Here is a 13524-nt window from a genome sequence, read left to right as displayed (position 1 = left end):
CATAAAAATATTTTTGTTTGTTATTCAAAAAATTTAGGTGAAGAAACAATACCAGCATTGCATCCAAAACCACTAGAAACACAATTTCCTGCACAATTTTCTGTGTTTGTTTTTGTGTGGGTTTTCTTTTGTTTGGTTTTTAAAATTTTTTTTAAAAAAGAATTGTTTTATTTATATTTTGCTATTTCTTCATCTTTGCTTTTATTCTCTGTTTGGGTAACAGGCACATCTCTTGCAACACTTTTCCTGGTTTAAAACTCTAACTGTACCAGGATCCTGTAAATATGAGAGGCTGTGGTGTCTTTTTATTGAGAGGTCAGTTTTGTGTGAATGCCTATCAGCATTTGGACTCGATGGTTTTAGAGGTCTTTGCCAGCCTAAATGATTCCATAATTCTACAAAATCCAAAGCAAAATCCAAAGCTGCTTTCCTCTGGGAAAGAAGTCTGCTGTAAAAATAGTTCCACATACCTGCACTCGTGCTGTGCATGGGTGTGTAGATGTTTGCAAAAAGAAGCAAATTGATATAAAGAGGCATCATTAGCCTTTTTCTGTAAATGGGATGGAGTCCTCTGGAATTCAGTTCATGAAAGACCCTGGGAGCTGGTTTCTGCAGTTGTTAATTCCTGATCCACTCACATGTTACTTTCAGTCTCAGCTAAGTCAGAAACTCTTCTGTTAGCTGAAACATGATGGAATAGGGACTGCAGCAGTACTGTTTGAAATATCATATGGACACCAAGCCTTTTTTCTAAAATTATTCATTCAGAGATGGCAGTTGAGTTGCAGAAACTTATAAACTGAAATTAGGGAAAAAACCCAATTAACTTATCTTTGATTTTGGTGCAACACTACCATTTGTAGCCTCTGCTTTATGAATTAAGCCATTGTATGGGATGTTAAAAATATATTAACATATTTTTAATTGCTTTTTCTTCCCCAGATTCCCTGGTTTTGCACTTGGCTGAAGTTTAATATTCTGGTCCTGGTTGTCTCCAGTTGATTCCTTTACATTACCAGAGACAATTTAAGTAGTAAATATCTTGCTGTGGGACCCTGTTTGGGGTACAAGCAGCAGCATGCAGTACAATTAAAGGTTCTTGCAGCAAATGTTTAGGAAAATACTTTCCAAGAGATCTGCACATGATTAGAATTACTGAGTGCTCTCCTCTCTGGCTTCCTGTTTTGGAATGGAATGCCTTCAGGACACTTGGAATATCTCAGTTTTGAGAAGCAAGAGCAATTTAACCAAGTCTGTACTTCATTGTCTTAGCTATGATTTCAGTTAGTTGCAAATAGGGATAAATATATGGAATAACCCCTGAGATACCTTAATCAAATGGAAGGAATAAATTATAGAGCAGCTTTTGAGGGAAATGAGAGCAGATAAAATGTCCCAACAGTCAGAGCCACGTTCTGGCTCTTTCTCTGCACATGTGTACAATTAGTGGCTCTTTCCTTGCTTCTTGTTTCCCATCCTGTGGGATAATGAGTTTGAACATTTTTTGGAACAACTTGCTAATTGCTTGAAGTATTTTATGTAGGTTATTTATAAAGTTTGAAGGGAAAAATCTGATATGGTTATTGAACAGTTGTATACGGAACAGTTTCTTGAGGTCCCTCCACCTAGTTCTGAGCAATTCAACTACGAGAATAATTCCTTGAAATGAGATTAATTTATTTAATAATTCAGCCATTATGCTGGTTTTTGTTTTAAGCATTCACGAGCCTGGCCAAGTGCAGTTATGTACATCTGTACCATTTCTTGGTGTTTTTAACCCTTCTGCTAAAGTGGTGTTGTCTGGTCATTGTGTTTGTGGGTGTTGTTGACCCCATGTTTCCCACCACAATGAGCAGTGGAAATATTTGGGTATTCTTAATTCTGTACTGGGCTTTCTTGTCAAATAAAGCACAGTTTGAATGGAGACTGTTAGAAGAGTCATTCCAGACAAAAACATTGTCAATAATTCATGCAGATTTCCTACTTGGCTTTAAAGAAGTATAAAGCAAATTCAAAGTGGTTAAGTTTGCATCAAGACTTATTATGTACCACATTTCTGGAAATTGAAAAGACCATGTAACACTCCGTGGCAGTTTTCATTTGATATTAGACTAATAAAGGAAGTATCTCCAGCCACTGTGAATGTCTCCAATAGACATTTGGTGTGTTTGTGACACCAAATCAGTGACATTTGATAACTTTGTGTTTCTTACTATTTAGAATATTCTTGCAGAGTATTGTGTTTGAAAATGAACTTAAGGGCTTTTGACCTGCCCCAGTCTGAGTTCAGTTTTTTATTTCCTTTGTAGCAGTGATTACAGAGTTGAAGGTAAATGCATTTTTATTGTATAATTTTTGAATACAATAAATAGCTTTTAAGAGTGGGCAGAAGCTGAACATACTTGACTTGGTAGGGTCTGCCCCTGTTCTGTTTAAAAATGTAGTTATTAAACTTGGATATTCCCAAATGCAAACAATCATTGGATCCTAAAGTGCTGTCATTTTTTGTCTGACTGTAGGAACAAGTTCAGGTTTTCTTTTGGAGATTTTAGGAGTAACTTCACAACTATTTTGAGTAATTTTTAAAATATTTTCAGTGATAGCTAAAATTTTTGAATTCAGGCTGTTTTATATGTGGAATGAGTCATTATAATTTAGTATCATCTTCATGTTTTCCTAATAAAAGAATAACACATGTGCTTTAGCCCTAACATATAGGTAATAGGATTGGATCTCTCACATCCAAATAAGCCAGCTGTAATTAAGCCACATTGTTTATGATTATTGTTTCTAATGGTCGTGCTTATCTAATACAGTCTATGGCCAAGCTTAGGTTAGCATCTCAAGTAACTTTCAAGATGTATCATTTTGTCAGATACTAACTTAATCAGATGCCATTTCCTTTTTCAAGTGGTCAGCATCCAGTTGTTTTATTTCTAGCAGTAAGTCACTGTCCTGGTATCAGAGCTGTTTCCTTGGAGAGTCCTGGGTGGGCACCAGTGCAGCCACTTCTAATTGCAACCCTTAATTTCAAATGTCTTGTTTTTACAGCGCCAGATTTTGTGATAATTTGAGCATTTCTGTCTGTAACTTTTTCACCAGAATTACTGTTAAACACTGTCTGTCAGTCTTGGCATCGTTTTCATACAGTTTCCCATCTGAGAAATTAATGAGGATTTGAGTTTGTCTTCTAAAAAGTAAAGGTTTGTAGGCATTTGCTGTCAGTCTCCCTGTTGAATTAAGCGCGGCCAAAACTGGGTTGCTGCTGTGATTCACAAAGCAGAAATAATAATCCTTGTTCTAAAAAATAAAGCTGACCTAAAATACAGCTGAACTGCTACTGTTGTCTTCTAGTGTAGCAATTTTTTTTTCCTTTTTTTGCCTGTTGTAAAGCACAGAGCCCAGTCCTGGAAGCACTTCAGTTACGAAGAAGCAATAATCTTGTGGAATAGTACTTAACCTCAAAGCTGTAGCTTACTCCAATTTGTGCAAATGGAAGATAATGACAAAAATGATGGGAAAATCCTTCAAAAGGAGGCTCAGGGGGGACCTTGTGGCTCTGCACAGCTCCTGACAGGAGGGGACAGCCGGGGAGGTCGGGCTGTGCTCCAGGGGACAGGGACAGGAGCAGAGGGAACGGCTCAGGCTGGGCCAGGGCAGGCTCAGGGGGGGCACAGCAGGAATTTCCCCATGGAAAGGGGGCTCAGGAACTGCCCTGGCACTGCCCAGGGGGGTTTGGAGTGCCCAGCCCTGCAGGTGTCCCGTGGAGGTGGCACTGAGAGCTCTGGGCTGGGGACAGGGTGGGGACTGGGCACAGCTGGGATTCAAGGATCTGACAGGGATTTTCCATCCTCAGTGATCCTGGGACGCTATGATTGTTCCTGGAAGGCAGGTGGCAAAAATGAGTGGGTACAGGCACTGCTATCTCCAACTGCTCCTTATCCCACCATTGTTCCATGGGAAGAAAACTGCTGTGAATTCCTCAGTCTGAGGAATAACATTGGCATAGAACATTGGCGGGGGGCAGTGGAGGCGGTTCCAGGTGGGGCTGCTCTGATCCTCTGTAAGGTCTGTGTCCTAGCTTCAGGGAGATCTTCCCCTCAGGAGTTGTAGCTAGTTTGGGTTGGTCCATCTTCCCTTAACAGATGAGCTGTGTCCCTCTGTCTCCTTGGATTTCTTTGCCTCATTTCCCAGATTTCTTGCCATTCCCTCCAGAAGAGGTTTCCTAACACACCATGCCTCTGCTCCAGCCCTGTGCAGACAGCCTTGTACTCTCTGCATGAAAACAAGAGAAAATGTTTCTTCTGTGGGAGGAGAAAAGCCACCAAAATCTGCATTTTGTATGTGACAAGTCAGGAAGAATGAGGAGAGATTTTGTAACAGCTCCCCACCTTTATATGAAGACAAAATTCACAACTGTTCCGTTTTCACGGTCCGTTGCTTCTTTTGCTTGAAAAGGCTTTGCTTTCACTTGTGATAGTGGTTTTGAAGCAATCAAAAGACAAATCTAATTTCCAGCTGTTAGAAATGATTGTTCATGCATGAGGAACTACTGCAGTTTTATGTGCCATGTCTTTTTGGGATGGAAGTCTTGGTTTTGGTGTTTTGGTTTGCTGTGAATAACAGAAGGCTTGGGGTTGGGGTTGGGGGGGGAAGGACATTTTTGGGAAAAAGTTATTTTGAAAATGAGTGGATGCTTTCATAGTGTCATGGCCAGGGTGCTAAGTTCAGCCAGAAGATTTCCCTTTGGAAAATGACATGTTTCAGGGATCCACTACCTGTTTACCTTGACTCCACTGATGACATTGTGGCTTTTCAGGGCAGCTGTGTCTTGCAAAAGAAAGCTCCTTCCACACAGTATTATAGGCATCACCAAATGATTTAAGAGCCACTTTCTTTCTCTGTTATTGAGTATTTAACCAGGTTCTTCACTTGGATGACTAAATTGTAAGAAGTCTTAGACAGTGGGGAGGATTTTGTAGCTGCACACAGAAAATAAATCCATAAGATAACTTCATTATGCTTCAGACCACTTCTGCTTTCCTTGTGTTTTCCTCATCTGTCACTAGTGATGTCAGCACTAGAAAGCACCTGGAGGTGGTTGGATTCCCCATGTGTTCTTCACTTAAGAGAGCAGTTTATCAATGCACTTAAAATTGGTGCATCTGGTGGTAAAGGGTTTTGTACAACATCCATATTGCACTGAAATCCTTCAGGGAGATACCTGCATTTTTAGAGTCTGTGGTAGAGCGGGCTACTTTTGCTTAGAGCCTGTAAATTTGAGCACAGTGTGAGCATTTAGTAGTGATGAAAAACAGTGACAGTCAGTAAATGCACTGTGTCACCCCTCCCCAGGCAGGGTCACCTAGCTGACCACTGTGACCCCACACTGCATGGATAGTGACTGCTGGTGGCAAAGGCACCACAAGGTCTGGAGGTCTCAGTTGAGTTGAGATCCTGCACAGGAGGGACCAAGGCCTGCAGAGACTGCACCCTTGGGGGCTGCAGCAAGAACTGGATCTGGAAGTTTGGGTGCTTGAGAGAACAGCCGGGAGGAGAGCAGAGATAACATCTCACCACATGGCCACGCCCTGCTCATCAGCCTGGTTTAATTCTCCCTGATGAACGCTGTCCTTCCATTCAGTTTCCATGCTCAAATCTCCCTGTTTGCCAGGGGAGGAGTGTTGAAAGAGCTGCTCCTGAAAGTTCTTGCGTTTCAGTGGTGGCTCTGCGCCTCTGAAGAGAGAGGAAGAGTGATACACTTTCAACTTTAGAGGCTGAAATGGAATTAGACGTAAATGCATTCCAAGCAATGAAGGCAAATTTGCTTACTAATCCAGATTGCATCTCCGTTTTCCCCTCCTCACACTCAAAGCAGCATTACCATACCTGTGCCTGTGTCTCCTCTTCCCAGTCCTGCAGGAGCATCTCCCAGGAGCCTGGACAAGGCAGGAGTACACAGAGGCCAAGGCAGCAAGAAAGGAGATGTGGAATGTGGGAACTGGGAGAAGGGCAACAGTACCTGGACATCCAGGAGAAACATTTATTTGCACCACTTCTCTTACCTTTTCCCCCAAAAGGGGGCCTGCTTCTTAATTTCTAAGGGAATTCAGGTTGAGCAAGAAAGTCTGGCTCAGTGGGCCTCTGAGGGTGAGGTAGAGATAAGAAAATGTTTGGTGTCAGTAGGGAAATCCATTTTTTTAGGTGAGTCTGTCACCTTCCCAGCTTACCCTGTCTGCCTTGCCTTTCCTTCATGGTCTCCCTCCAAAGGTGCCTTAACCCACACCTCCTTGCTGTCCTGCTGCCATTAAACTACCCAAAACCACAATTAACTCTCTCCTGCTGTCAAATTAACTCGTTATCACAGGTTTTAAGCTTGCCTTCCTCATCAGGAGGAATAGAAATAGTACAAATATGCTGTTTTGCCTTCGGAATGACACCTGGCAGTGTTTCGTACCTATTGATTTAAATAATTTAGCTTTTTAAAAGGAACAAATCGACTTAATTTGTTTTGGGGATACTTAAAGGTTGAGGACAATTTTATATCAATTAAAATCAGTGGTAATTCATTTATGATGGAACTAATGTAATTAATTAGATAGTTGCTGCTTATCTTCTTTCTAATACATACATTGCTTTTAAACATCTGCTCAATAGTCCATTATGATAGCACAGGAGTGATTTTACCTGAGAGCAATAGAGGAGCAGATGCTTCCTGATGACAGCTTCCCAGTTTATTTAGGAAACAGCCAGTCAGTCCTGGATTCACAGTTTAACTTGAAGCAGAAGCATGGCAGGCATGCAAGTAAATTTGAAAATCAGAAACAAAAAAATTGAGAAACAACTTTCTTCGTATAATTTTTAAAGATTGCAGTTTGGTTAAAATGCTTTTTTTGGTTAGTGTTGTATATGACATTTTTTAAGGCTGATGTTTGTGTTTTGTCTTTTGTTTTGTGGTGTCTGTACATGTGAATGTTTTGCAGCAGTTACAAAACCATCCAAATTTAAATTTGATTTCAGTGTTGTCCAGTGCAGTAAGTAAAATTCAGCATTAGCTTAAAAAGAGTCAGAACAACAATATAAATATGAAAAAAGCCTAGAACAAATATTCAGAGAAAGAGTTAAAATAGGCTGTCATGACATAAGTAAAAGTAAAGTGTCAGTTTTGGTTTTTAAAAGTTATACCTGTGTTTTGTATTTAGGGCTTTATCAGTACTGGTTAAAGAGTGAAAATGAGGTCTTGTGGGCTGATACAAAACTGTCTGAGGCTCCTTGGTTCTAGTGACCCATTTGTAGATTTTGAGCTGTTTTGAAGATCACCTAAAATGACTGTACTCGTTTTGTTCATCTCATCAGCAAAGTTCATCTCATCAACTACAGAGATACCATCGAAACTTGTAGGCTACAAAATGTACTTTGCCTGCAAAAATGCTGTGGGCTGTACTTGCAGAGACTGTAGAGAGCACGACTGCACATCAGTGATGTGTCTTTTTAAATCAGAAAACGTGAAATTGCTGTTTCCTGAGAGGAGGGGGGATTAGAGTAGCCCTGAGAAGGATTCAGCTATTTGCCTTTGTGTGCAGATCTAAAATAGTCACAAATTAGTCATTTTACCATTATGTACAGAATGCAGTGTATGCAGACAGTCTTTTTTCTACAACAGTGGTATTTAACACAGGAACAGGTAGTGTTGCCATTTCCAGAAGTATCTTTTAGGGCAGGGTAAGCTGGTGACTAAGCAGGAGGCAAGGCCGTGGTATCTGATGAAACATTAATGCCTGAGAAGCACCGTGTAGGCTCACTTCTTTCTCTTCCCCACCCTGACTGTACCTGGGCTTGGTTTTTTGTTTTCTTTTCCCACCGGCTGCTGATGGTCTCTTTTGCTATTCTTACTGAAGCATTAATCAATTTTAAAGAAGGTTCAGTGTTATATGGAGAATTTTTTTATTTTAAGCTGTATTTTACTTATAACCACTGGGTATGACTTGTGTGAGGAGGAAAGGAACATCCCTTCTTGGTCTGTCACTCATGTATGTGGGAACTGGGCATGTCATTCCTGTCTTTGTCTGGCCTGTAACATCAGGAACAGCAATCAACACTGTCCTTCTGGCAGGTTGACTTCTTCACATACAGTTTTTAAAACCAGGTTAACCCTGAGGGCATGTTTTCAAACATTCCCATTCAGTGCTTTAGGCACTTGCTTCCCCATAAGCAAAAATCAGCCATTTTCCTGCAGACATCTGGGATTTACCAGGAAACCTTTGCTCTGTGGTCATCTGTGATCTTCTCACTTTGTGCCCAAAAATGTGTGGGCAGTTCCTTGGTCTGCAGCTTCCCAAGGTCTGGGCTTTCACTTGGGGACTTCTGTCCCTCTGCCTCAGCAGCATCTGGGTGCCTAATACACTAAATCTGGGGAAAGTCACATCAGGGAAAAAACCTGAAAATATCTTGGGTGTTGTTACTGTTAAAGTTTATCAGTTTTTATATTTTGTCATATATCGATTCATCCATTGCTGACTTGATAAAGGATGTGAGATAAAAAGGCAAAATAGCTGTAAATTTCTGGTGTGTTGTATGAACATAGTGTTCAGAGGATGCTGGTTCTTCTTTTCTGCTCAATCTTTTTCTGTTTTGCTTGGACAGATATCATAAGCCAATATTCAGGGTTGCTTGGCAATAGCCAAGTCATGAAATGCACGCCCAACCTGTGGGGCATTATGGTTGCTTAGTTCATGCATGTAAATTTGGGGGTTTGAGCACTGAACAAGTCCACACCCAGAGTGTCTTCTTGGAAAGTTTGTTCTTATGTTTAATCTCAATGGCATTATTAATTTAATGGTTCAATTTCCAGAGACATTGAATTATGACAGCTTTTAGAAAAGTCCAAACAACTGTGTGCTTAGCACTGTTGGAATATTAATTTGAAATGTTGTGAAATTCATGCTGCAGCTGTGGTATATCTCAATGCAATTAGTTTCATCTATTTTGATTTGTTTCAAATCTACCATAAACTTTAGTACTTTACACCTGGAATATACACTAACAGGGGCAAAAAAAACCCCTCTCAGTTTTATTATTACATTTTATGTTATTATTATAATTACATTACATTATATATTTTATATTATTAGCAAAAGCAACTCCTGGCAAAAAGCCTTTAAAGAAAGTAGATCAGAGGATTTTTGGAGGATACATTTGATTTGTCTTTTGGCAAGCAAAACTGGATTATTTCAGGATACACTTCTAAAATGGTCTATACTGAATGTAATGAGGACAGGTACAGCTGTAGTCCCCTTATTGTGCCAGTTACTGTGCCATGAAGATTTTAGAGAGAGCCTTGGTGCAGCTTAGAAAGATCTCAGTTCTGGAAAGGCTTGCAAATAGTTCAGTTTCTGGAAGGGACTGTGCAAGATGTCTTACACTGTAGGTTTCAGACTTCTCTGATTTTCTTGCTAGCGTTGAAGAATTCCCTTGGGAGTTTGCATGAGTAGCGCTGTGGAAGGGGTGGTTGCCATTATTTCTGTTGTGCACATTTACTGAGTTCATGACAATTTCCCTGGGCACAGCAGCAGAGGCTGACGTGCTGCCGTGGCCACGTGTGTCGTTCCAGGAGCCCTCGGATGACTCCCAGGCTGCTGGGGTTTGCAGCACAGAAGAAGTGGTTCGCTACGAGTACCACGTCCTCTACTCCAGCAGCTACCAAGTGCCTGTGCTGTATTTCAGAGCCTGCTTCTTGGGTAAGGCCAGCACACACTCCATGTGCTGCGTGCAGTAGATGTTGGAAATTTTGTATTAGCTCGAGGAAGAGATGTAATAAGAAACCAAGAGGTGAGGCTGCCCACCAGAGAATTTTTCAGTGCTCTGGACACAGAGCTCTAGGACCGTGGAGGAGATGATATCATCTCAGCCTGAGGGAGGCTGATCCTTGGCTCCTGGCATCTTGCCTGTGGGTTGACTGAAACTGCCGGTCATTTTTCTTGTTCTTTTCTTGAAGTGATTACAAAAACTTAGTGCTGCAGGTTTAAACTGGGCTGGGCAATCAGTGGACATAACCACAGTGCTTGAGCCACAAGGCTGGGGTCTAAATGTGTCTTTTAAAATGTATGCTGTTTTCTGTTTAAATCTGCTGCTTAAGGGAAAATAATATAATACCGATAGGATATTGACTTTTTTTTTGTATTGAAGTTGGCTCACGAAACAGTCTGATCCTGTCCCCTCCCTGGTATGTACATCTTGCTACCCACTGCTGAGTGGCTGTAGCCACTGTGATTTCAGAACCCATCCTGTCAGGGGAGGAAGGAGGAACACTCAGCCTCCCACGGAAGCCACTGTTGGTGTCACTCATTTGATCAGCAGGCACGGAGTGATCACACTGCAGCACTGGCTGTGCTCTGTTCCTTGCTGCCCCAAGCCTGTGTACCTGTGCTCCAGGGCCACCTGGCTTGTGCCTGCAGTGCTGTGGCCAGCAGGGCCAGCTTGTGGCACATGGGGACAATGTTGAGTGGGGAGCATGGCTGTATTGGATTAAGGCTTGGGCTCGATCATTTTAGAGCTCTTTTCCAACCTAAATGATTCTATGATCAGCATCTTCTGTGTTTTGAATAATATCGTAACTTTATCTAGATAAAGATGTCTGAATGTTGCCTGTGATATCTTTTCCTTTTTAATTAAAAAGTAGCTTAAGCTGCTTTGAATGTGTTTGGTAGATTTAATCACTCTCTGCCTTATATTGTTTAATGGTTTCTAATTTTGCAGTGTTAGCGTTTCAAAAAGCACTTCAGATTCAAAATTGAAGAACAAATTCTCACAGGCTCCCTGGTGGAAAGATTTTAGTCTGAGGTGCAGTTTCAGGAATGGATAATTTGGGGTAAATTCTCAGAGTGGGACATGGGGAACTGGGGACATTGCTCTGTCTTTGCCACCACCAAAACTCATTTGCACGCATCCTGTTGCAAATTTATTTCCAGCATTATTACAGGCATTTACAAACATGCAGCGTTTTTTGCTTTTGAACTTACTGTGCAGACAGGCAGATGAAGGTAGTTTTGCTGTGAGAGACAGGTTAGCCTATTTGTGGTCCTGAAAAATGCAATCTTCCTGATTTTTGCTGAATTTATGGTGCAGTGTCTACAGAAGAGGACGGAGATGGTGCAGGTAGAGGAAGTAGGACAGTATCTCTACTGTAGGGTACTTCCATATAATTAGTATTCACCATAAGCAGTTAATCACCAGAGAAGAGCTCATAGAGACAAAACAAGTTGTTTAGCTTGTCAGCACCAGGGAATCGGAGGTGTTGAAACATGACTCCTTATAGCTGGAAGTGGATGTTCCAGGAGCCAGTGGATGATCTAATGCACAATCCTGGTATTATGTGCCAACAGCTCCCCTTGCAGTACAGAACTGTAATTGCTTCTACAAGTTCAATTATCCTTTAAAACACTTCTTGGGAACCTTTCACAATGGAAAACAAGGGCTTTTTATAGATGCTTCCGAAGGTCACCTGGGTTCTCTTCAGCATTTTGCATTCTCTTTTAAATTATAACAATATCTGACTCTTGAAGGGAGCAGGATACTAAATGCTGGCAGTAAGTGTGTTTCCTACAGTGTTACCAGCTGGTATTCTCTGATTTTAATTATGGGCAACTTACTTTTGAAAATGAAGAATTCTGTCTTCCCTGCACATTGTTGGTCTGCCTGTGCTGTGCTGTCTGAAGGTCCCAAAGTGGGATTTTTGGAAATGTACAGCTGGCATGTGCTCACAATCACTGGAGATACCTGAGCAGAGTATCCTTTGTCTTGTCCCAAGCCTGCTGTGAGGAAAACTCTCGGAAATGCCCTGAGTTTTTTTCTCTGGAGGTAAGAGTCCATGTGATAGGCTCCTCACTTTGTTTGTCAGACAGTCAGCAATGCTCACTGCATTGCTCACCTGCACTAATCAAGGAACAATCTCCCCAAGATTTACCTCAATTTCCCAGTCTAAATTCCTACCATTGTTTGTAGACTGGGTAAGAGGAGGGGTTCCTCACAAGTCTCCTGTGAGCTGTTCTGGTTCCCCTGGGATCCTGCCCATACTGATCCCCGTGCTAATTACAGCTGGCTTCGGGAGGTAGAGGTGAGCTGTAATCCTTCCAGTGGTTCCACAGCCCTGTCCTGTCTTGCCTTCCCCAGCACAGGGCACAGAGCTGGAATTCAGAGCTGTGCTTCCTCCCTGGCAGTGTCTGCAGTGCCCATCACACCTGGGAAACAATGATTCTTCTGTTCAGCCTGGTCGAGGGCTTTTGCAGCATTCACTTTGTCCCTTTGTATAACAGCAGCTGATGCCAGCCTGTCCAAATCTGCACTCCAACAGACGCTTTGCAAACTTCCCTAGAATGTTGAAATCAATGAAATCCTGCCTTTCTCCTGCTCCATGTGACTACAGCTTCCATTTACCTGGTCTCTCAGCCCCTCCTAGGAAAAAGGCTCCCTGTGGATTTGCTGGGGGGATTTTCCTGTGGTCTCCAGCTTGGTTGGCATTCTCAGGAGCTTGTGCCAGTGAAGACATCCAGTTCTCAGTCCTCTCTGCTAGGAGCATTCAAGCACTACAGATCACTTCTTGGGCAGAAGGGAAAAAAGTTGCATTGTATCCTTGCCCCTGCTGTCTAAATTGGATTAAATAACTTACTTTCTTTAACACGTCTTTTTTCTTGTTGTTTGTGAGATGAAGTTTGCTATGTAAGGTGGTGCAAGGTAAGGTCTGAAATTTTGATTGCAACAGAACTAAAACATTTTGAGAGACATCTAAACTTTCTTGTAATCTCAGGGGATGGATTTACAGGGAAGATCTTGTTCTGTGCAAGGACAAATACTTCAGTTGAAAATAGTGATTAAGCATGATGAGACTGTCTGGAAAGGTGTTTGGGAACATTATAGGGTACAAGAAGATATTTTTAGGCTGTGTGTTTATACATAAGAAACATTTTTCACTGCCTCATGATACTTGCCACGTGGCATTTATTCCTAATTTCAGACCTGCTGAAGTCACAGTCAAGTGTCAGGAGCTCAGGGCAGAGGCTAATTTCTCCAAAATCAGCCCTGTGCCTGCCATACCATCCAAAAACGGAGCACTTCTTTCTTCCCCTGGCTTCTGAGACTACCAAATAGGTAGTTGAAGAAATGCATGAACCCCTGCTGATATCTGATGTCAGCAATTAGCCCTCTTGGAGACAGATGGTGTAGGCAATTATCCTTCCCCTTCAATGCTGGCATCAGCCAGATGGGCTGAGCTAGGTCCAGTAAGCTTTCTTTAATCAGCAGAGTATTTTCCTCTTTTCCTACTCTTTAAGATGTCAAGGAGCTTCAGTCTTTTCCTGAACCATCCCCATCTGAAGCCAGGCATTCAGAACCCTCTTGCCATACATTAGAAAGCCCACAGTGAGGTATCAGCAGCACAGGTGAGCACAGGCACCATTCAGGAATCACCCCATGTGTGGAGAAAATAATGGCTCGTCTCACACTTCTCCTTTTTCCTGCAAAGGCAGAGGA

General features: G+C 41.9%; 1 protein-coding gene across 1 annotated transcript in view; it reads left to right on the top strand.

The window, feature by feature from the left end:
* ATG10 (autophagy related 10) overlaps positions 1 to 13524 on the top strand; it is a 59297-nt gene that overhangs the window by 28005 nt on the left and 17768 nt on the right. The window contains exon 4 of the mRNA XM_059873797.1: positions 9611 to 9737. Coding sequence (XP_059729780.1) covers positions 9611 to 9737 — 127 coding nt within the window. The remainder of the gene's footprint in view (positions 1 to 9610; positions 9738 to 13524) is intronic.

The sequence above is a fragment of the Haemorhous mexicanus genome, chromosome Z (assembly GCF_027477595.1).
Source record: "Haemorhous mexicanus isolate bHaeMex1 chromosome Z, bHaeMex1.pri, whole genome shotgun sequence".
Lineage (NCBI taxonomy): Eukaryota > Metazoa > Chordata > Aves > Passeriformes > Fringillidae > Haemorhous > Haemorhous mexicanus.
This window is presented reverse-complemented; position numbering and strand designations above follow the sequence as displayed.